Source organism: Grus americana, chromosome 11 (genome assembly GCF_028858705.1).
Source record: "Grus americana isolate bGruAme1 chromosome 11, bGruAme1.mat, whole genome shotgun sequence".
NCBI classification, from domain to species: domain Eukaryota; kingdom Metazoa; phylum Chordata; class Aves; order Gruiformes; family Gruidae; genus Grus; species Grus americana.
The window spans coordinates 19,058,358-19,082,737 of record NC_072862.1 but is presented as its reverse complement, the minus strand read 5'-3'; the positions used below and the strand labels follow the sequence as shown (position 1 = coordinate 19,082,737).

Here is a 24,380-nt window from a genome sequence, read left to right as displayed (position 1 = left end):
ATCTCAGGAAAGAATGACGGTGGGTTTTTTGTTTAACACTCCCAGATGATTTCTGAGTAAGTATTTAGAATGTTATACAATGGTACTCAACGTAGAAAAATCATGGTTTTAGCAGAGTGGAGTCACTAATGATCACAGAACCATCTTCCCCCCGGAATCTTGTATTTTAGAGAGGAACAAATAAAATTCCTGAAAATGCTCGTTTTCCCTACACGAGTCTCATACCACTTAAAGGATTCATCCCAGGCTAGGAAACACAGGATCAACAAAAGCCTGGCCTCTATACCAGCCTTGCAAAACAGTCACAGTAATTTACAAGCTCAGGTGTAAATTTTTTTTCTTCTAATCGTATTGTCACAACACTAGTTCCAAACACTAACATTTTTACTTCCGAGCAGAAACAAGCTCTTGTCTGTGGTGAATGGGCAAGGAGAACAAGAGTCAAGCACACCTGTGGTACTCTGCAAATAATAAATAGCAAAGACAATAAAAATGGCAAGACTATTCTATTGCAAGCTCTGTCGCTGACTTGTAGCAGGCCCCTATTAGTCCCTATTGCAGATGAGCAGGCTTGTTTACAGTGTGGCTAATAACACTTCCTTTCAAGTAGTACTTTAAAACCCTTGAATAAGAGATGTTTCATCAAATGTGATTTGCTTGTTATATTCATCACCTAACAGTATAGCTGTGCACAGTGATGCTACTTGAGGGACAGCCAGAAGAGAAATCACAGTAGGAGCTGCATTGATCATGTTAGAGGTGGTCTGGCAGGAGACCAGGGACTAGAGTAACAGAGGCTGCGGTGGTTCAGAAATGAAGAAGCTGAGCAGATTTGTATGAAGAATTTTCCTATAAACCTTCCACACTGTGCCTGAACTTGGCCAATTTTGGTAATTCCTGATTTTCAGGAACTTTCCAAAATAACTGTTTAATACAGAGTTGGAAAATTTAAAAAAAAAAATTAAAAATTACAGCCAAAAATCAAATCAAATAAAAATTCCTGTAAAGGAACTAAGCAAGGGAGAGAAAGGGAGAAGCAATCTTTTACAAACATGAATTTTAAACTTGTGATTTTTCACCTCTCTCAGTGAAAGCCTGATCTCCTCTCTCCTGGATCCTGCTGAACAGCTCTCCTCCCTCCATGCTGAAACAAAGAACACAAAAGAAATCTCACCTTACATGAGCAGAAGGGATCAAATTAACACCTGACTGTGCATCCATATAATTGCACAGAACCACGGCAGAAACAGATCAGAAGATATTACAGGCCTCCTATGCCAATGTTTCCTAAACATCACAGTCATTTAAATCAATGCACAAAGCCATTCTGATATGGAATAAACAGAAAGCAAAACAAGACCAAGGAGTTTTGATAGTTTCAGTTTAATGTACCCGGTCACAAGGAACATGACACATGTAGCTGGGAAGTCAGATATGCTGACACTGGGAGGCTGACAGTAATCTTGGTTTATGTAAAAGCTGGAGATGAAGAAAAAAAAGAAAGAAGGAAGCAAAGATACTGCAAAGGATTATTAATTTGTCCCCAGTGAAGAAGACAATAACTGTGGTATTACAGATCAAGGAGAGAATAGGAAAAGTTAAGGAAAAGAGTCAAAATAGTAGCAAAGAGTCATGTCAGATCGTAGGATTTACATCTGAAGTTGGAAGCCAATCACAATCAAAGTGCATCATATTTATAGAGACATATCTTTCAAGATTGTATTAATTAGTCAATGCTTTAATGAGGATAACTGATGAAGTCAAGGAAAAATTATTTTCTGGTTAAGGTTCCTCATTCTTCCATCATACAAGACGGCTGGAGCAGCTCTACTTTTCCCTACCAGTTCCCTAAAGACAACAAAAGGTTTGCTGTGCAAACTAAAATCATGCTACTGAGAGAGCTCGCCTAACTCTCATCTAACCCAACAGACTCTCCCACTCCCTCCATCCCCTCAAAGGGCAATGCTTGCTGGGGGGCTGCTGCGGGTCCATACCATTCCATGACAATGAGGAGGCATCTCTTTCCATGATGTATATTCTCATAAACATCCAGGACATGGACAATGTGGGGACACCCTGATGCTCGCCAATGATATTCTACTTCCTGACGGGCTTTTGGGTTGTCATACAGGAGCTGTAAAGAAATAGGAGAGAACAGTGTCAGTGAGCCAGCATCATTCTGCTTTAAATTGGCACCTACGTGCATTTGAGCCCAAAGATGGTGGCAAAGGCTACTTTTAGCACTTTCTCCAGCCAAAAGATGCCAATCCATCACAAGACTTTCACCATCTCTGGGCAGTTCAACTTCCTACATTGAGGAATACAGAAACAACTGGTCCCTTGGAACTGGAAGGACCTTGCGTGGCAGTGAGGAGAGATTTTGGGATGGGAAACAGCAATTTTTTTCATATTTGTTTACTAAGGATAATAACCTTCCCACTTGCCCCCAGCTGCTGGGAGAAGCAACTTATAGGTGCAAAGTTCAGTGAGATTTAGAACAATGAGGCCTTTCACACTGACTCTGAATGTGCTGCTTAAATACTACACAAATTCCTGACTCCATCAGGGTCAGAAAGGGACCTTTGACTATCCAGATGCTTGACCTTCTTTCTCTGTCACATGCAAGGCCAGTTTATTTTATAGGCGCTAATCTCTAGAAGGGACATAAAAGCTCATCTTTGCTGATCCTGCAACCTCGTACCCAAGAAACGTGTCCCTTCCCATTTGAAGAACTGCTCCGTATCAGACTGCAACTAAGCTTTTGTGCAGCAGGGGCACATTGTGACTCATGCCTTTTCTTCTCTGCCCTGTCCCTCTAGACACCACTAACACTTTGTGACAGAAACTCTCTCTTTACTGCACGTTTATACGGTTCCTACACAATATGGCTGTGATCTGAGTTTGATACATTATGCCTTATAGTAATAATCATTATAATGATGGAGCAGCAACAAAACTGATGCTATATAAAGCATTGTTAAATGCATTGAAACAGAATAAAAAACAAGCGAAGAACAATCCCTTCTGATCTATTCGCCTTAGAAAAGGTCTACAACAACTGTGGGACAACTGTTTTCAAACAGGCAAACAAAAAGTACCATTGCTGCACTATTAGGCCTTAGCCTGATGCTCTTCTCACTCATGTTTGCTATAAGATCCCAGTCAAAACACGACTGCATGATAATTGCTGAAAACAATTATTAACATGTAACCTGTCATTAGGGACCTATGAATCAGCCCAGCAAAATGAGATTGCTTTTCCATCCAACTGCCAAGCTAAGGCACAAATGGTGTCAACAGGCATCCCTCAATATAGGGAAATGCGTGATTTAAAGGTCACAGGAAGTCAGTCACAAATTCTGGTTTCTTTATTGACTCCAGTACAGACAATTTGCATCACTGGAAAAAAAAAGCTTACACTTCTTTGCTGCTTCAACATCCCTTTCAGCAAAGCAGAAACAGTAACATGGCAGGAAAGGCCTGTAACACTTTACGAAATGCTGGACAAGCGCTCAGGAACCACTGGACAGAAGGTAAGAGGCTTCTTTGCAGACTGGGAAGAAGAAAAGGTGACAAGTACTACTCTGCTGAGTACACATTTTTGTACTTTTGTGAAGCACAGAGAGGATGCAGGAAGGGATGAGTGGCCTCAGAAGGGCTGCTAGCTCCTTAACTGGACAGGCAGGGAGCTTCACCTCTGTGAGCACCCTCCAGGCTCCCTCAGCACCACTCCAAAGGGCTTCAGCATGACACCAGACTTTCAGCAGTACAAGGAGCTGAAGAAGCTTTCTTGCCAAGTTCAATGCCCTTGCAGGCAACCTACTTCTTCCACCACAGCTGTTGTTCTGCACCCAGAGCACACCCTTTTGAGATCACTAACTATCCGCCTCTTCCTTCCTGCTCCAGCCTGGCTATGGCCTGATTTCCAACACAAATAACTTCCTAAAGAAAGAGATGGCTCCAATTTGGACAAAAAGCCCATTAGTGAGTCCAAGTGCAGTAGCTTTACTTCTTTCAGCCATCAGCCCATTCAGCAGCTTTTCCTTCACAGCCACTGTGTTCTAGCTCAGTAGGACTGTCTATCAGCATTTTCCCCTCTACCCTTCTGAGTTTGGGCTGTTGCCTAGAGGTCTCTTTAAAGGTTCATTAAACTACGTGTGCAAGAATAAAGCCCAAACACCCTCAGGACTAACCAGGGCCTTCAGAAAAGCCTTACAGGGTTTACTGCTTGGATATTACTGGATTAATGCCACTTCAGAGCAGGACGCTTCAAAAACCTTCTCGGCTATCATGTGCTACTAATTAAACATAACCATTCTCTTTACTAATGTTAACTGCACTATAATCTGTGTATCTTGTGCTTGCACAGTGTGCAGAGAGTTGTTTTTATGTTTGTACCAAGTGCTTATGAAAATTGTTTCACAGAATTGAATTCTCACTCTCTAAAGAGCTTTTCCAAGGCATTTTGACACACACAAGGATGCTGCAGTTTCTTTTCTCCACCCCGACAAGCAAGTTTCATATACTCCTTAGTGCCAAGCTTGAATGTACTCATGTCAAGATGACACCTGGAGAAGCAGAGAATAGGAAATGCAAAAATAAAGAGCAGATACACATACCAAGAGACATCTGATATATCAACCAACTGTTAACCTTTGGATTTCTCCTTCTGAGCCTTAAAAATAAATTAAATCTTTTCCTTATGTCTAAAACTGGAAGCCATAACTATACCTTTTAAGACATCTTAGAAATGCAGACACCTGTAAAATGAAAGCCACTCAGGGTTGAAAGCACCAATTTCTACAAAATTTAGGTGATGATTTAGAAACACAGACTGAAATTCTAGCCATATGGTTAAATTTAACAAACTTGCAAAAGACGTAAATGGACATTCTGCCTGAAAAGAGACTGCATTCTACTGCTGCAATAGCTTTGGTAAGACTATGACCAGGTTCCTCTGACATTCTACAAAAGTGCAGAGGTAGTAGTGAACAAACCCAGAGTTTCAGGCAAGCTTTCCAGCACTGCTGTTCACGCTGGTTTGAGGAAAAAGCAGTTCTGTCGAACAGTATCAGCTCAAGGAGCCCTCAGTCACCCTACTAGAATTCCCACACAGTTCAGCTGAGTCACAGCTCGTCACGATGGGCTGTGGGCAGGATCATGAACCAACCTAACTTCAAAACAAGACAAACCCAAGAAACATGCCCCAACTCCCAATTTTACTTGAAGCCACATCAGTGATGCAATGTACAATACACAGCAGCCTTTGCATAACGGCGAGGGGATATCCATGCGTGTGGTCAGGCAACATGGTTTGGAACAGGAGCTGCACAGTAGAAAACTGTATTTTTCCTGGAGCTCAGCATTACCAAACCACTGCCTAAAAGAAGCAGATGAAGGAATTCTTAACAGTTATTCACAGGGACATCAGCAAAAACAGAGGTGATGGAAGGCAAGAAAGTACAAGAGCTCTAGAGCCCTAACCCCTAGTGATTCACACAGCTCTTCTTGATACCTGAAAAAGCTGGAGAGGGAAGAGAGCTGCACCATGGCATGTGCTCAGCCTATGTCTGAGGAACAACGGGGGAGATGCCAGCAGACACTTCAGGACACCCTGCTAATTCAGGGCCTGGGCAGTGGAGGGAGGCCTGAACTCTTTCAGTTCTGCAGTAATGGCCTAACTCAGGTTAGCAAGTACCTGCCAAACAAATTCTGAACTGCAGCTTGGAAGGCCAGCTTTGTGAAATTTCTTCCTGTGCAGAATTTCTTGATAGAAAAAAAAAAAAGGAGACGAAAAAGTGACACAGTATCTTCTAATTGCTTTTCCATCGATTCAGTGTTGTGTGAGCAAGGAAGGATAGCAGGAACCCTCATACCTTAATGGTCTGATCTATACAGGAAATAGCCTTCTAAGGACTCCGGGGAGCAGCAAGTGATTTTCTGGACTCTGAAATTGTAACAACAGAGAGAGAAGATTCCATGGGCACAGGTATGAAACAGGCTGAGGACAGGATGCAATGACTTCATTGTGACTTTCTCTTTAATATGCACTAGCAGATTACACAGATTACTATTACACCTGCTACATAGGGGATTAACACCCCCACATATATTTTTTTATTTATCTTAAACTTCAGCAATTCCTCCTAGTTCCAACGGCTGTGGTGCTTGGATTAGACCTGTTACAGACTCAGTTCTCATCTACTGCACATGCCATGTTAAAGCAGCATCTGACACTGCAAGCATCTTTTACTTACTTGCACCAATTCCAGAAACTGAACTCTCCCTCAATAGACAATCACTTTTATAATCTCTATGCTATTTTCCTTGCAGGAGGGCTTCCCATTACTAAAACAGAAATGGGACCAGCAGAAACTTTCAGTCCTAGGGGTCCTCAACACATAATACTGATATATAAGCACTTAAATACAGCTTGATTTTTCTAGCTGGGAAAAAAACCAAAGTCTCTGCTCAGGCATAAGGGGGCAAATGTCTAACGTCTTTTGCTTTCTTTCCTCTTTGCACGTAGCTGTTACAAAAATGCTAAATCATACAAATAAGCCTTAGAATCTAAATTCACGCTGATGCACAGAAACTAACACCATTTGCTGCAGAGCAGCTCTTCCAGTCATTCTTTATTCAAGAGAGGTTGATGGCAAAAGGAGGTTTGGATAATGTTTCTTTCATCTCCTTTCTCCCGTATGCTACAAACAGAAGAGGAGGAGAAAAAAAAGAAGAATAAAGAGCTATCACTATGGCTTTGGACATTTTGTCTTATCACATCCTGATTATTTGCACTACATCTATTAATTCAATGTTAACAATCTTTATCTGTTTCCAGATCTCTTCATACGGGATAAAGCCATCCTTTGTGTTAGAACGCTAAAGGAATTGAAATTATCAAGGTTTTCTTCACGCATCAGCACTGCCAGTCAGTCAAGCTGCAGCAAGAAGCATGTGTCTTTTTGCAATGGCAGCCCAGCAAGCAGGGAAATCCACACATACAAATCTCAAAGAAAGCACTGAATTTTTTCTTAAAATAAAAAATAGAACACATTTCTGCTCAAATTATTTAGTACTGAAGCATCATTCTATAGACAAGGGATAAAACCAGGGTAGGTGCAGGTAGTGGGTCATCACTAAATCTTTCACTTTTCAGCTTCTATTTCAAATCCAGCTTAGGCTATTAGAAATTAAATCTGCTTGGAGACTTCATTGAAACAAACTGTCATCCCGATTCCTGTAGAGCTGTCCAAGCTGCTACCACAGTTGGCATTAACTGGCATCTCCATCAGTGCTCAGGTGGACAGCCAGTACCAGAGGTGGGCTTCTCCAAGTTAATAACAGAGCACAACCAAGTAGCACGATTTTGCAACGCTCCTGCCTGTGATATCTAATCCTTTCGCTCAACCTACTGAGTATCAGGGTTTTGCTGTCCGCACTGAGGGACCCTTCTCTATCCACCTCTTCTCTCCAGATTTTTCCAATCTCTACGCAGCTTATCCTTTGAAATGGCAAAAGCTACAACAGATCTTTGGTATCTTGCCAGCATTAGTGAGAATGAAGAAGACTCAGAGAGGACTGCTTGCATGTGGTGTCAGAGTCACATTCGGAAACCAATTTCCTGCTGACACACAAAGCTTCAAATTTCTTAAGCAAACGTTTTAAGGGGAAAACATAGGGAAAGAGTAGAATGGACGAGATAAAAAGAACAGGTTAACAGAGAGAGGTGCTCTTTTGTAAGAGTTTGTGCACTAGATGTACAGCTGAAGTATTTAGCTCTCCGAGCACTCCTGCTTCTCCATCCGCAGAGAGCGCACACCACATAAATACTATTTTGCTCCAAGCCTCGCTCCTGCAGTGAATCAATTCAAAAATAACTTTGGTGTGATTCTGAATTTTATTTATTGTACCAGTATTCAAATCACCACCAGGCACTCAGTATGACTCCACAACCTGAGGTAAATAAATGAGACATACCACTATTAATTCTCTAATTACACATGCATCTAGCCATTCACTCTGCAAAGGTCAACTGTCTTCGTTCATAAATGTTAGTGGAGATATGGCAAATACAACTGAAATGGCAAAGCCGTGGGCCAGTATACATTTCAAAGGTATCGCCTCGCACACGCGAGGTTAGCTTAAAAGGCAGGCACAAAAATGAGCAAAAAATGCCCATGAAGAAAAGCTACTGTCCTGATAAATACTCTGATAATATTACATGAAACTATTTGAACTGCAGTGCCAAAAGTATGCGACTTCAATACTATGGGGTATATATAGATTTAAATTAAAAGCACGCTATGCATTTTGCTACATCCATAAGATTATTTTGCATTTTAATACTGTGCTTGCTTTGCTGTGTGGATGGAAAAATAATTCTTACTGGCATCTTAAGATTCTAGTTATTCTCAGTTATGACAGGCTACAAACGATCTACATGCAGCTTCTATTTTATTCAAAATGTTGGAATTGTATTTTAAAAGAAAAATAAATCACCAACAGCTACTAACGTGCTGTTACCAGACAAGAACATCCTCAAACTTGTTTATACAAGAAGGCCTAGAAATCAGGTCCCCTCTCTACCTTCTCCTTATGACAATTTCTACCACAAAATGCTGCCGTTTAGCCAGCACTGACAACTGCATTCAATACCTGCGGTCAATATTAAGCATCTGGGGAGACCTGCTGCAAAGCCCTTTCCAAAACCCAGACATGCTACAAAACATCCTTTCCTTCCTTGATTCCTTAATATACATCTTATGACTGTCCGAGATGAAACAAAATTGGGAAGTGCTCTAGAGGTCTTTCCACTCTGTGTTTTAAAACCTCCTCTTTCTCCAGGGATAGGCAGGAACACAGGACAAATAGGTAAGCCACAGGATTTGTATTCACACTCTTTTGATGTCTGATCTTTGGTCCGTAGGACCTTGATACGGTTTTGCTCTGTGCTGAGATGCTCTTCACCACCAAAACCATTGTCACCTTCCTCAGAGCAGGATTCTGACTGTAGTGCCCGCACGCACACAGCACAGGACACCCAGCAGCTGTGGCACCTAAAATGCAGCATGTTCAGTCTGACATGCCGACATTGCTCTGCCTATAGCATACTCAGGTTACTATCATAATGCCAAATTTTCCAAAACCTCATATGGCATGCATACCTACAATAAATTGGGATTGTGATTAAAATAGAATAATCTGTAGCTCTACCGGTATTTTTTACTCCTCCTAAATTTCTGAGTTGAGGAAAAGGAAATCTAAAATCCCAGCTGAAAATCACAACACTTTTTACTTTACAGTTTCACTCTAATATCTGATATGATGTTTGCCTTTGAAGTGGAAAAGAAAAAAAGAGAAAAATGCCCTCCACAAAAACCTCCCTCTTGCCAGCTATGAGTTCATAAATTCTGATAACAAGGACTCAGATGACCTGGCTGCAGTAATTCATGTATTTCAATCCTTGGCTGATCAAAAGTAATAGAGCTTGCTTGTGAAACTTTGCTGTTTAAGAAAATTCCAGCAGTACAAAATGCCGTGGCACTTCCTCAGATCATAAGCCCATCAAACTTTTCCTCTGCTTTGACTTTAGCTACAGGTAAAAAACAAATTCAAGACTACAGTCTTGATCTTCTACATGTCTAACACCTTTATATGCTTGAATCAAAGCACATAAAAGATCACTTAAAACTTTGAGACATGCTATGGCCAACAGTTTTGCTACCCAACCATAGTGAAATTTCCCACAGGGAGGATACATCTTGCCTGTACAGGAGTCAGAGCTGTCATAGGGGCCAATCTGAGGCTGAGACACAGATTTCCACAAGAACTATGGCCATCACAAAAAACTTGCCCATTTGGTTTTTTAAGTGTCAGTTTTATTTCCTTACCTTTGCCTTTCTCCTGTGCAATGACTGTCATGCAGCAATACCTGCAAAAACCGTATTAGCGCTCTTCATGGTCATGAAATGGGATGGAAGGTGTGTCTGCCAGGGTGTGACCCTCTCATATGCTTCCCAGTATTGACAGCCACAGTTGCTAAATTCCATTTTAACCACCTCTAACATTCCCTCTCCCAATAATATGACATTTTTGTTATATATATATAGTCTTACACTTTTGTTTTTCTTTAAAAAAAACCCCACAAAACACACAAAACCCCCAAACAACATACCTAATTACTCAAGTAGTAATAACCATTGCACTCCACACACATTTCCCACAGGAAGAAGGGGAAAAAGCAAACATCACAGATGTTATTTGGAGTGTTTAATGCTCATTTCAGTGCTAACCACCATGAAACCCACCTGCATAACTGTGTGGGACAGCAAGACGATGACACCAAGATTAGCGAGGCATGGCACACCTTTGTTGGAGCAGGATGTGGCAGAAGGCACAGGCCAGAAAAAAGAAATATTGAGAAGATCTAAGTCTGAGGTTCCCTTTCCCAGTCTTCATGCTAATAAGCGGTATCAAAATTAACACAGAAGTGATAATACGGAACAAGGTAGAAGCAAAAATTAGCACCACATTTAATCTCATTAACCACAGCTAACAGTAGCTCCAAAAGGAACCCGTGCTGCTCCCCAGCCTTTCTCTGTATTTCTTGCATGTGTGACTACAGTCATGAAGATTAAATCACTCAAGAACTCCCAGGAAGGATCTGACATTTTTCCCCAGTATACAGAGGCGCTTCAGGGTGCGTGCTGGATTCATGCTGTAGGCACTTTACATGCATCTCTCTTTTCACTCTGCTCTGTACCCCAGCCCCACTTTTTGACAGTTAATACTTTAATGAGCTAACCCCTGCAACTGCAGCTATGTTCTCCCCTATGGCCCCACCATTTGGCATCAGAATTCAGAATGAAGATACCATCCCCCCATACCACTGCCTGCACACCTAAACTGCCTTTTAGCTGACTTCCCCTCCCCTTCCACATGAATTTAAGATTGTCATCCATGCATGCAAAGCTTGGCAATATGCCACCCCAGGCCAGTTCTTTCTTATATATTGCTGTTCTTCCTCTTCTTTTACATTCCCTTTCTCTACACCCTCATTTGTGCTTTCTGACACATAACCTACCAGGTCAAGCAATGCCTGTCTCTTCTGTTGTACCACCTCAAGTATTCCTAAATCATCCAAACACAAGAACCCAGAAATAAACAAAGAACTCTCAAATCTTCCCTCTCGCATTCCACAGGGCTCATCTACTTCTTTTATGCATTACCTTAAGGGGAGATTTGCTAAATCCTAGACATGAGTAGCACTGACAGCAACTGCACCTCACGTCTCTCATAGAAGAGATACTGAGATTTCACCCAGTTCTTGGGAATCTAACTGGAGTGACTCTGGCCAGTGTAACATCGAACACTCACTCCTGAAAACTGTCACCAGTGGGAACTTGACTTATCTTCAAAAATAAAACAAAGCCCTAAAACCCTCAGCAAGGACATCTGTAAGATTTCTCTAGTGCTTCAAATCACTGCTATATATGTTTTCACACTCATGTTTGTGCAAGCTCTGCTGTTAGCATTTGCAAAGATCTGTATCTCTAAGTCACAACTCAGCAGATAGCTCAGTGGTTGATGGTTTAAAGGTCCATCAAGTATGAATATCCCTGGAACTGCTTACCGTCTACAGCAAAGGTATGACAGAAAATGGTGGGACTGGGAATGGAAACAAAACTACACGGCATTCAGCAGAGGCTAGAAATGCAAAGCAAGCCATTAAGGGAAAGAGAAAAGTAAATTGCTCTCCCAAGACTTCTTGTGCTTATTTTGTCTGAATATATATTCTAAAGCCAAGTAAACTATTACATAGGAAAGGAAAGAAAAGAAATAAACTGGGGGAAGGGGGAATTCAACAGATGGAGTCAACATAAGCAAGTGACAGTGCAGTAAAACTGTTATTTATGTTGCAATTCTCATTGATTCATTTTGCTCAGTGCACTAGCTTACCCACCCAGGGTTACAGCTCTGCTTTGCCAGAACAGCATCAGAATCCAGCAATCAAAAACATTACTTTGCTCCCAAACCCCACAGCACACTCCTGGAGCAGCTAATGCCTTACAGCACTCACTACTTGATTAAGTGCTCTTTAATATCCAGGACATTGGAAAACACACACTTCGAGAACACAACTGGGAGCTGCCAGTTCGTACACAGTCTAACAGTCCTTCCCAGGTCCTTTCAGAAACCTTCAAGAAACACCATGCAAGATGCCTTTAAGGAAGATCTCCTCACCACATAAATGCCGCATCCTTCTAATCAAAAACCATCCTGAGCCACAGCTCCCCTTCTTCATGCAAACCTGTTCAGTTATTTGCCCAGCCCACCCAGACTCCCACCCTGCCTGGTCAAGCACCAAACTCCTGGAGGTTCTCCTTCAACAACCGAGAACTTATGCTGGCCCCCCACGAGTCACTGCTCCCAGCTACTCTGTGCGAGCAGACTTTATTTCCCCTAGGCTCCAGAGAGCAGGGAACATCTTTCCACTTTATTTCAGTTTTTAGCCACCTAGCTTCACTCTAAAGACTTTCCCTAGACCCGGATATGCTGTGGAGTGAGAGGTGGGAACAGAGGGCTACATCCATGTTCCATTTCTCTGACAGATGTTAGAGAGAACTGCTTCACATTCCCAGCAACTAGATGCCAGAAACCAGTCAGACATCGCAAAGGTAGAACAGAACAGCTTAAATGGAATGGTGAGGGGTTTTCTGCCAAAAATCAAGAGCATTTCCTTTACATTCCTAAATAGATTTCCTCTCCAGTCCTGTGTTGTGTTGGCTGCCTCATGACTACACATGCACAAGGAAGAGGAGGAGGATCCCAAGAATATTTGGAAGTCTAATGTTTTGATGTCTCAGCTAAAGCGGCACCATGCTGAGGACTGCACAGGGGTCAGAAAAAAATGAGACATAGCAAAAGCACTGCTGAACAGAAATCATTCCAGGACTTTCAATCTTTTTCATCTTTCCAAGCTGAAACATACATTCGTTTCCCTCTCAAGACACTGTCCTTCCCCCCCCCTCCCTGCAGCAGTATCTGCTTGTGGTACACTGCAATGTTGGCTCATTTCCACAAGTCAGCATGCCGGAAAGAGAGAAGTCTGGGCTTGAGGAAGGGGAGGAGGGAGTGAGAAAGCTGGGGCAATGGAGAAAAGGGACACACAAGATCTTTCTGGCCTAAAATCACCTACCTGATTCTAACTAACATTAGTACCATGGAAGCAGCTTCTCCATGAAAGTGTTAATGACTTCTGAGGTGGTGATTTCACAAAAGCAACGTGCCATCCGGTATCATTCTCCTAGACGTGACACATCAGGGAATCAGGAAAACATACCCGCGCTAAAGCCATGTTAACAGAGAAACAGATTGTCTGAGCTGTGCAGCTGCTGGTGTCTCAACAGAGCCGATTCAACACTTCACAGCAGGCAGTGGCAAGGGCAGAAGGCACTCAGCCATGATGCTCTTCCCATCAGTCGGGAAGACAGATCCCCAGAGTGGAGACAGGAAGGGTGAAGGAAATTTGCAGATTCTGTACATCATGCAGCACTCCATAAGACCTGGATGATACCTGCTTAATACACAGGATTTTGTCCAAGACCTGTCAGGTGGTGCTAATTTCAACTTTCATGGATTAATCCTCCTCCTATCACCAAAATGCTTCTGTATTTACTTATATATGGCCATGAAACACTTTTTGAAGCACTTGGCCACTTGGAAAACCGTTAGAAACTATCTCTTGGTCTGTCTTCACTATTTGATAATCATGTGTCGTTATAAGATGAAGGAGGGGGTTATTTGTCCAAATTCACAGACACTTTTGCGAGCCTCCTACGCCCAATTAGTTACTAATGGGAGCTATAAGGGCTGCTCACAACCAGCAAGAGACCAGCTATGAAGAGCCCCTCAGCATCCCTACCACCACAAGCTTCTTCACTCTCATTTTTCTGTTTTGGGTGAGGGAGGAGAAGCCCTGAAGGTCCAGTGAAAGAACATCAAGACAGTGATACATTGTTCTCATCATACAGCTATGCAGTACAAGCTCAACCAGGTCAAATGGGATCACTTTCAAAACACTTCTTAATACTAAATGATACCAACTATTCCTGAATCTGGAGACATTTTTCAAACCCTAATGCATTAAACCTTAAAGCTCCTGAAGTCTCAGTTTCTTCTTAGCAGTTGACTATTCTAAACTAAGAGCTGTGATATTTTGAACATGGGGGGGGGGGTGCTCTGCCAGAATTCATAATTATCCATCACTAACTGTATCTCCAACTGCAAGATTAGAACTATTTTAGTCAAAACTAAGTTTCTACATGGAAATATATAACAGATTGGTAGAAAAGCATTCTTAGATCCTGGAAAGAACTGCCATTCAAAACCACCAAGAGACCCTGCATTCACATACCAGTAAATTAACACCTGAATTGCCTATTAAGTCTGGGTGCAGAAATCCATTTCCAGATCCTTGCTCTGCCTGAATTAGATCAGTCTTCCACTTCACTACCGAGTCCTTACAGATCTTACACAGAACTCTTTGCTTGTCCACAGTGTGCTGTCTCCCAGTTTCCACTACTGAAACATGGGTTAGCAAAGTAGGGACGTAGCCCTGAATTTCTCAGATCCCAGTTGAGTGGGAACCACTGTCTATTTTGGGTTGGGTATGGCTATTCTCATTTTAAAATTTTTAAAGGTTTTAAAAGTTCATGGGTGTTTCTAAATATGGGGAATACAAATTTTTATATTTGATAAAATTTTCATTCAAAATACCACTTCCTGTTCAGTTTTAAGGGAGGTATTTCTAAAAACAATTATCACAAAAGAAAGGAAAAGGTGAGCCTTAGCAAGAAAAGCTCCTCAAGGGTACACGCACTCACTACATGCAGCGTGAGGGGGATTTAGATGAGAGCATGAGAAAACAAGACACCCTTAAGACAAGTTTTATGGATGCTGGCAGAAATGGAGAGCTGCACACCAGGACTCTCACAGGGTCTCTGGGGGATGCCACACGACAGCTGCACTTAGCTTCTAGAACATACACTGACATAGCAAGCACTACTGGAAAAAAATATTATTGCTCATTTCCCAAAGGGCTCTTATATAAATACCTATGCCTGTTTGGCTCATTTATCCCTGTGAGCCTTAGGTGAACAGACCACAAGAACTGGGGACTTAGAATATGAAAGTGAAGCTTTTTCATAACTCTGCAACGTGCTTACCAAGGCAATTTCTAATAAAGGGTGTTTCAGCCTCTCTATCAGAAAGAAAAATTCTTTTGCCTTTTGAGAAAGACCGAATAAGGCTTGGCTGCAGAAACAAGACTGAAGTCTGGATGCTTACTCAAATGACTAAGCGCATATTTTTCTTGAACCCTATTCTGGCTACACCACAATAGTGCCAAAAAAACCCAAAAGAAAACAAAGAAAAAAGAAAACAACCTTACTGATAGGTTCAGTATAGCTAAATAGAGACCCATGCTCACCCACAACTTACAAGTCTGATAAAACGTTATAAAGCATACAGCTTCAGGTTTGAACAAATTATTTAGGGAAGCTAAACTAAACAAAAAACAATCCAAGAATGTGCATCAAATGAAGTGAACAACAGAGCTCACCATCTTTCTCTAGAGACATGTCTGGAAACTTGAAACTGTGACATTTAGCCACAACCCATAATCCCACCTCTTGTTCTGCCCAAAAAAGACCTGGCTGCAACTTTTAAAGCTGCACAGCCTACATGTCTGTGGAAACTTGTAAATAAATGCTACCCCCCTTTGAGCTCTGCTCCCCTTGACAACCTTGCAGGCCTTGGCCATGAATCCCATGCTGTTTTGCAATACATGCAATAGCTTTGCTCTCTCGTAGATACAGCCAACCAGTTGTCTTACATACCTTGCAAAAGGTACGAAAAGCAACAAATGTCTGGCAGAAGCCAGAGAGAAAGATATCTAAATCCCTGGATCCAGCAGCGCTCTCTGGTACTTCAAAGGTGAACTTTAAAGGTTCCATTCTATAAAGATACTATCAAATTTAAAGATTACATATTTATAGATTATAAACACTCTATAGTGTTGTAGATTCTTGCTGTACTCCTCAGTCCAGATTTCATCTAGGCCATATGTGATAACATCATCTCCTTTGACTACAGAAAAAAACATTTTTTGTTGCCTGTCCCAAAATTCAGGATGCCCAGTCAATAGTCACATTCCTCTTCCTATCTTCACCAATCTCCATACTGTTAGCCTGTAAATACTGTTGCCATAGATTTCCTTATTATCAATAATCTATTGTGTTCAGTGTGAATCTATTGTGTTCAGTGTGTGTTTATTATTTATGGGACCTTTAGCTCAGACATCCTGTCTCCAAGTTTTTATTATTTGGATAAAGCTAGCACAGAAGCTTACTGTGGTAGTTCTACAAATTTAACACACGAAAGAAAGCAGACATCACACGCATAATCCTGTGTCTTGCCTCCCTCTGTCCTAGCCCATGTGGAACATCCTGTCTCTCCCGCAACAGGCAGGGCTGTGGGTTTAAAAACTCCAAGTGATGTTTGGATTTTTCAGACACATTAATATTCTCTTACATAGCTAAGCTGTCAAAGCCATGCCACTAGACATTAAAAGGGAAAACACAACCTATATAGCTTATTTTCCCACAAGGACCATTTGCAGTGTTTGTTGTAACCACTACACACACCTACAAGCGATTGTAAAAGAAACTGCACGGCAGTTCAAAAAACTGAAGTTCTGATCCAGTCTAGGCAAGTGAGGTAACTTTTGTAAAACAAAGTGGAAAAAAAAAGAAATGAAACCTGAATCCTCTTCTTTGCATATTCCTGACCAAAAAAAAAAAAAAAAAAAGGCAGTAAAGCAGGCAAAGCCCACGTTGCAGTTTTCTCTGAAAAGGCTTCAGTGAAAGAGAGGAAGAATAGTGATGCTTTATTGGAAGTGATTGATAGCAGAAGTAAAAATAACTCTGGCAGCTGAATTTCTGAGAAGTGTTTATTGAGAGCTGTTGTATGATACAGCCTTTACATGTTGCATGCACTGCAAGTTTTCTGCAGCTCACAGCCCTGGAAAGTGCCTGTAAGATTACACCATGGATTTTTCTGACAGAGTAATTTACATATACATTGCCTCTATGTACTGCTATGGCATGGTTAAGAGGCTATGCTCTTGCCATTAAGAGACTGGACATAGGAATCTCAGATCCTTTCCTAGGTCACAGACTTCTTTCGGGACAAAAACTGTCCCTGGATGTTCGTGCTTACTGCAACAGGGTACTTTTGGCACAAATTGTTTGAGAAACTCCACCACAGAGATGACAGAGGCTGTAATAAATCCTGATGATATAAATTCTGTGCATACAGTATAACTTAGCAATTTCAACATTCTGTTGTTTCTCTAAATTGTTTTCTCTGAACCATTTAATAACCCCTCAATAAATACATAATAAATAAAATGTTGCGGATGAAAAAAGAACCATTAATCTATATTGTTCTTGCTATCAACAGGCCTCTCTGATAATTAACAAAAAAAAATACAAATTTCATAACATAATTAAAACTGCCCTTTTAGACCTTCTAACATTTGTGAATTCCAGGATTAAGGTGCTTGAGTAACTTGAATACTACTCCCTTTGTATGTATGTATTAAACACAGTGTTATTATACACCATCCCTCCTTCTTCAACTTCATCCTTACAACAGCCAGAGTACAACCTGAACCCGAGCGGGATGCAAGTCAGGATGCAGAGTGACAGGAACTTCTATCTGTAGCCTCTCCCACCTCCTCTTCATTCTACATAGAAACTGGGAAGTGACAGGTAAGAAGGAAGGGTCTTCTGGTTACCACCGCTGAATGCTACTCTCAGGAATCTGGATTTTACTTTTGTCCCTTTTTGATGTCTTATGCAACGCTCAGGAAGTCAACTGAGCCAAAAAGGTAGTCACTAATTGCCTATACCTCATTTCTTACAAGCCTGAACTGCAGTCTCATTTGCAAAAGTCCTGGGCACTCCGAGCTGTAACAGAGCTTGGATCTAAAAAGCTTGGCTTGAGTTAAAGTGCAATCTGCTACTAAGTGCACTGAGGAGGATCCATACAAAAAACAAGCTACCCTCATCCCAGATATTTCAAATGGAGCTCCTAAAATTCAGTGGATGCTTTTACTGTTAGAAGTCTACCCTATTTCTCTGCTCCCCATATGTGAAGTAGGGACAATAAAAACTTATCTTAATGTTGCGAAAATAACAGTGATCCAGGCATTACAGTGAAAAACACCACAAAACAAAACCAGGAAGAAATGAAAAAAAACCTGTTTTCAGAGAAGGTCTAGAATAACCTGAAGTAAAAAAGCCTCATCCATATGCTGAACAATGACAATGAAACCAGCTATTGAAGCCAATCATTTAACAATCTAATAATTTTGTCTGTGCACTGAAAAAGGCTTAAGTGTGGTAGAAAATACAGAGTGCAAGATAGTCAAAGTATATACATAACATGGATCCTGACATTTACTACATCTGAATGGTCAGTTTCCAAACCCCAAACTGCTGCTTTAGGAAGGAGTTCTGTGTGTATGTGAGACTGTCTAGTTTTTGTGGTTTGGTTTTTTTTAGCAACAGCAAAACAACCCTGAAAATAAATCCCCTTATGCATCTTCATACTGATATTCCTCATGAGTTAGCTGCAGGGCTAAAGCTCACGTATCTACTGCACAGACCTCTGCCAGTTAGCTAAAAAATTAGCTAATGACAATAACATGGAATATAACAACTGTGGATAAACAAGAGGTTGTAAAACATTTTATACCAATGAGTTTTACAGCTACTTGATGACTGGAGAGAAACCAGGAAACTAGGAGATTCTGGGATGCAGTCCTGCCTGGAGGGGTAAGCACTATGCTAGGAAGCTTTCTATTTATCTCCTGAAAAAAGCCACAAAAAACCTCCTGCTGGTCCAATCTGCACCTCTGACTGCTTGCCTTAATCCCTCTCCTACCAAGCCTCATCACCCAACAAGCTCTTTTCCCACCCCTTGAGACTAGTACCAGAGCCCTTACTCGGTCAGCTCTTCCTTGGTTCCTGTGGTCTGTTTCTCTACCTCCAAATCCCAGACTCCAGCTACTTCCCACTCCCTGTTCTCCACCCCTTGGCTCCCTGTTGGGGCTCCTCATCCAAACTTAGCCCTGACCCTCTGCTCCCCATCCATCATCTTATCACTCCTGTCTCTGTGTCCAGCCTGTCCCAGCTGCTCCTTCAGCAATGCCTCCTCAGCAGATCTCATTCTCTACCACCTCCAGGCCCCCGTTTCTCTGCTGCCCATTCCCTCTGCCAGTACCCAGCAGATCTCCATTCCTCTGCGCTTTTGGGGACAGCGGGAGAGTCAAAGGCCAGACGAGAGACTGCTTCTCTTCGTACCTGTGTCCAGAGCCAGGATAGATTTCGGTAGCACAGGGATTCAATCCCAGGAAAATCCCTGCTCTGCTGTAGTCTGCAGCATGCCCAGTACAAATGCACTTTTGGGAAAGTTAGCTGTTAAAACTGAACACATCTCTACTGACCATTAAAGATTTAGAATTTGGCTGAACTTGGGATGATTTTAAGGGTGACAGGGCAAGACATTCCTAGAACAAAATTCATCCCTCAATAAACTTCAAATCCAAATAACAGGCAAATCATTAGAAACTTAATATGTATTTTATGCAGGCAAAACAATTTTTTCCTCTAGTCTTATTAGTGGAAATGGTTGAAAAATTTCTGCCAACACAACTCTTGCAAAACTATTTCTGTTCAGCACAGGAAATACCATCCTTCAAGTCTGTCAGAATATTATATGAGAGAAGCCACGTAGATCAAGGCAATCTCACCAGTAAGCTAAGCTATGAGCTCTGCTTTGTCCAGCCCAGTTCTGCATCTTTCCAGAGGTACAGCAGAGTTCCTTGGTAAGAACACTCATAGCATGGACCTCACAATATCATTGGTTTTCCTGACATTTATTTTTTTCTTTTTACATGAGATTTATCACATTAGTCATAGTCCTGATGTCTTCACCAAGATAAACCACTCTCTTAACAGATATTTTGCTTGAGCAAGGACAATGACTTTGGTGGTTATTTTTGTGTCTTTCCACAATTAACTCTGATACTGGCTGAGAAGCTAATTACATCAGAAAAGTAATCAGTATTTTTCTGAGATGGCTTTTCCTGATGCTGTCTTCAAACCAAATATATTCAGCTTTCATCATTGCTCACCCTTGCAAAAACCCATTATCCAAAGCAACCTACTCTTGGAACAATTCAGATAGTTAATGTTTCCCTGTCTTGATAGGCAGTATCTGTCACTTGGTGCTGAAATTTGCGGGATGCAGATGGTAGTTCCATCCACACATTAAATAGTTCCAACACCAGCACTATTATAGCAAATCAGATGAACCCAGATGCAACAAATATAACTGAGGGTCTCCAACTGCAGCTGCATAGAAAGTTCTTTAACTTTTTATATGCTGCTGTGCTGTCATTAATTGATCCCCCAAAAGGGATAAACTTGTACTCATGTATCAGGCTGCACCATTCTCAATATTTAACTTCTGCCTGTTTCTCCCATCTTCCAGACAGCTGCGTGTCTTCCACTTTCTTTTGATTGTGTAACATCATATTGACTACTTCACTCTGTACCTTTTACTTCTACTTGAAAATCATTTACAAAAACAGAGTCGACAACGTAAGACAAACTTCTGCATCTGTTACTGTAACTTTATCATTTGCTTTGTTCAAATTCAGCCTCATTTTTCGAGGAAGACTGAGTGTAGTAAAGAAGCACAGACCTGAATAAAAGACTAACTTTACTACTGCCTCCTCAATTAAATAATCAAAACTAGGCATTATCTTTATTTCACCATTCTATTACACAAAATTGTGCCACTACATTGCTTTTAAAATATATATATATATATAATTTTCTACCCCTCTGATTTTGGTCTATTTTAATTAAAATCATAAAATCAGTAATTCTTAGACTCATTTATCCCATCCTCTCCTCTTTCAGCAATGGTCAATATCTCTATGTCTTTCAATCCTGGTATACTTATTTGTTGCTTTTATTTTCCTCAGTTCTACTGGGCAACACTAATCATTTGCGTGCCTTATTTCTTTGTTGTACAAAGTCTATGGATAAGTAATTTGCTGCCTCCTATTCTCCCATTTCAAACTAACAATAAAATGGGTGAAGTTAGAAGATATTTATTTCACGCTTCCTTACTTTTGGGGCAATTAGCAACAAATTACATTTTAAGAATAGAAGAGAATTTTAAATAAAGATAGGCAAGCTAAAGAAGCCTGAGAGTCTTTGGCAAATTCTATACTAGGCTTTTTATAATACTTATGTCTTTTGCTCCAGCAGAGAGACTCCAATTCAACAGCAACGACAAGAATGGGGAAGCAGGCTGACGTACAATACGTAGAAGCAGCTCGTGGAGCAGCCAAGCTTCCTGGAAGGCAGTGCTAACAGTTGGCTCATGTTTTCAATCAGCTAGCTACAGACACGATATAAATTGTTACTGCTAGCACAGAATGAGATGCTGTAACTTCAGGTTACAGGAGACTACAGACTTTGATACCTGTATTCAACTTCAGGTTACAGTCCTCATGCTAAGAGCTTGAATTGGCCACATTCTTGTTTATCTCAGAGCAGCTCTGTAGGTAGGCAGCCATGCTGCACACTGGAACATGCTCGTAACGCAGCCTGGCAGGAAGCAGGCACAGGGGACACTTCTCCAATGGTCTCCCAGCCTTTTCAAATTGCACGTAAAAGTAACAATTGCATGTAAAAAGTACTTGGGCCAAACAGTAGAAGTACTGGGTAAACATGCCTCATGGCTCCTCCAAGTCTCCCAGACGAGCACTTAAATCAAACTTAACTAGGTAAAATTTGGTATATTCTGCTGAGTAAAATCCTCATATATCCAAATTTTTCTCCTCACACATTTGGCAGATTTTAAGATGTAAATTATAATCCTGTGTGGATATACAAAAAAAATGTACATATTGAAATTGGAACATAGACCTCATGGACCCAGTGCTAAATCATAGAAACTTGGGTTACTGAAGGTCATCAGAAGCACAACTGCAGTACAGTTATGCTGAGCTGCAGAAGTAGCATGCCATCTGTTTGGAGATGACTTTTTCCTATATCCTTGATTTATATTATGCATGGAAGCCTGAGTATTTCCTGAAAATGGCAATATTTACTGACTTCTATTTTCACAGTCAGTGAGAAAACAAATAAGGCCAAAACTGAATTCCTAATTAAAGCCAAACTCCAACAGATTTTTCAGAAAAAGAGCAGAAAGGAATCTAACCTTTTTGGTTTAGTTACTCATCCTACAAGTTTGTTATATATTTGTGGTTACTAACAAGCCTCTAGTGGGTTATAGTTCCAGTAATCAATGCTTAGTTGTTCCCCTTTTTCTAAACAATATAAATTTTGGCTCTCATGTTATCACACAGAGATATATACAAACATGCTAAAAGGGCAAAACAATATATTTTATTATGAGTTAACAAGCTCTACGATTTCAGAAAATGAGACATGCAAATAACATACCAGAGCTTACATTTCTATAAGTAGTAAAAACTAAAAAATAAAAATTAGGAATTGTTAAAAACTAACTGGGGACCATATCAACTTTAAAGAGAAAGCAGAGTAGAGAGAGATAATACACGTCTACGTGGCCTCAGAAAAAGTTCAAATGCAAATATTTGTTTTATTTTTAAAGCAATTTCACTTTTTTCTTCTTCAATGTATGCCTTATTAAATGAAAAATTAGATACTGAAAACTCCAAATTTAGTAGTTTGGAAAAAGATTAACAGCAAATTTAATCATACCTTAGAAGTACAGTTTATATTTATTGACTGCTAAATGGGTCTGAGAGAAGAAAAAGGGAAAAATGTGGAGTGATGTCTCACAGATTACCTTCCCCTCATATAATTTTTAATAATAAAATGGAAGGTTTGAGGTGGAAGGAAAAATTGACATTTACTGACATTTAGCAGTTAAAATGTAATCCTTCCAGAGAATGAATAGCAGAAAAAGGTGGGGGTGGAAGAGAAGGGAATCAGCTTCTGCCCTGATTACACAGAAGAAAAAAGTTTAAAAGCGTGGAATAAACTGAATGAAAGCACAAAACCACGAGTATTTGCAGATGAAGTTCTCCCAAGCATGGAGGAGGATGTCAGAGGTCCCAGGAATACTGATTTTGGGCTCCCTAGAAATACTGCCTACAAAACAAGCTGTCAGCTACAAACTATTAATGGTAATCAGTCATACTGAACTGGAAAAGAGAGGTTGCTCCTCATGTCTCAGTGCCCGTAATTAGTGACCAATACACACTAACACACAGCTCAGAATCTGCATAGGATTCTGTTTATTTGTTTAGGAAAATGCTTTATAAATTTAATCAACCTATTTTTAAAAAGCAAATAGAAAAGAAGAAAATCCCCACGAGGTTTGTAGCAGGGATACTAATCACTATATAAATGCAAGCTGAAATGCAAAATATCAGCCAAGATTTTTGTATGATCATGCAACAAAATATGTATAGGAATCTAAATATTGACTACAGTCCAAAGGTATAAGGTATTTAGATAACTTGCAGATTTAGATTAAATGTGGTATGAAAGTGTAAATTGTCTTCATTAAAGCTAATTTATTTTTTAACAAAAGTTTAAGTATTATTTGAAGGCTTGAACAGACACCTTAAAACAACTCAATGCAGACTGATTTCTCAGTAGAGTCACCACATGAGAAAAGTAATTTGTCCTTTGAACTGCTTCAGGTTAGGTAGTTGAAATTGAGGGAGCTCTACTCTGGTGAACTCTTTTATAAAAAAAACCTGATTCACTAGGGAGCTTTAAAAGATATCGTCCTTCACAGAAGGTGAGGAATCTTTGGGTAATAGGAAGCAATCATAAAACTGAACCTTGTTTCATATTAATAATATATTAACAGTGCTAAACTCAACCAAAGAGCATTTCATGCTTTTGTGCACTTAAAGTAGGGAGTAATGACGTGCAGTTGTCTACTGGTAATCCCCTACGCAGCAGGAAACCAAGTGAAGATGAAACATATTAGTGTTATTCATTTTTTATATAAAACAGTGCAACGTTCCTCAGGCATGTAGGTGGTGTGTTGTGCACATGAGAAGTTGGTGACTAGCAGTGATACTAACAATACCTTCCCCTACCAAGTCACCCATATTTTAACTTGCTCAAATGTAGGTCAGCAGATCAGTTTTAAAAGACAGAAATGACCATTTTGGTATGTAGAGTTAGAGCATCCTCAAGAAACAGAGAAAATCCTATCTGGAA

The 24,380-nt window shown here is 40.6% G+C and overlaps 1 protein-coding gene across 11 annotated transcripts in view; it reads right to left on the bottom strand.

The window, feature by feature from the left end:
* Window positions 1–24,380, bottom strand: part of MAPKAPK3 (MAPK activated protein kinase 3) — a 125,420-nt gene that overhangs the window by 14,209 nt on the left and 86,831 nt on the right. For all 11 annotated transcript variants that reach the window (XM_054837650.1, XM_054837643.1, XM_054837641.1 and 8 more), the window contains 2 exons: window positions 1,995–2,134; window positions 1,080–1,144 (listed from right to left, as the gene is read on the bottom strand). In XM_054837650.1, the coding sequence (XP_054693625.1) occupies window positions 1,080–1,144; window positions 1,995–2,134 (205 nt within the window). The remainder of the gene's footprint in view (window positions 1–1,079; window positions 1,145–1,994; window positions 2,135–24,380) is intronic.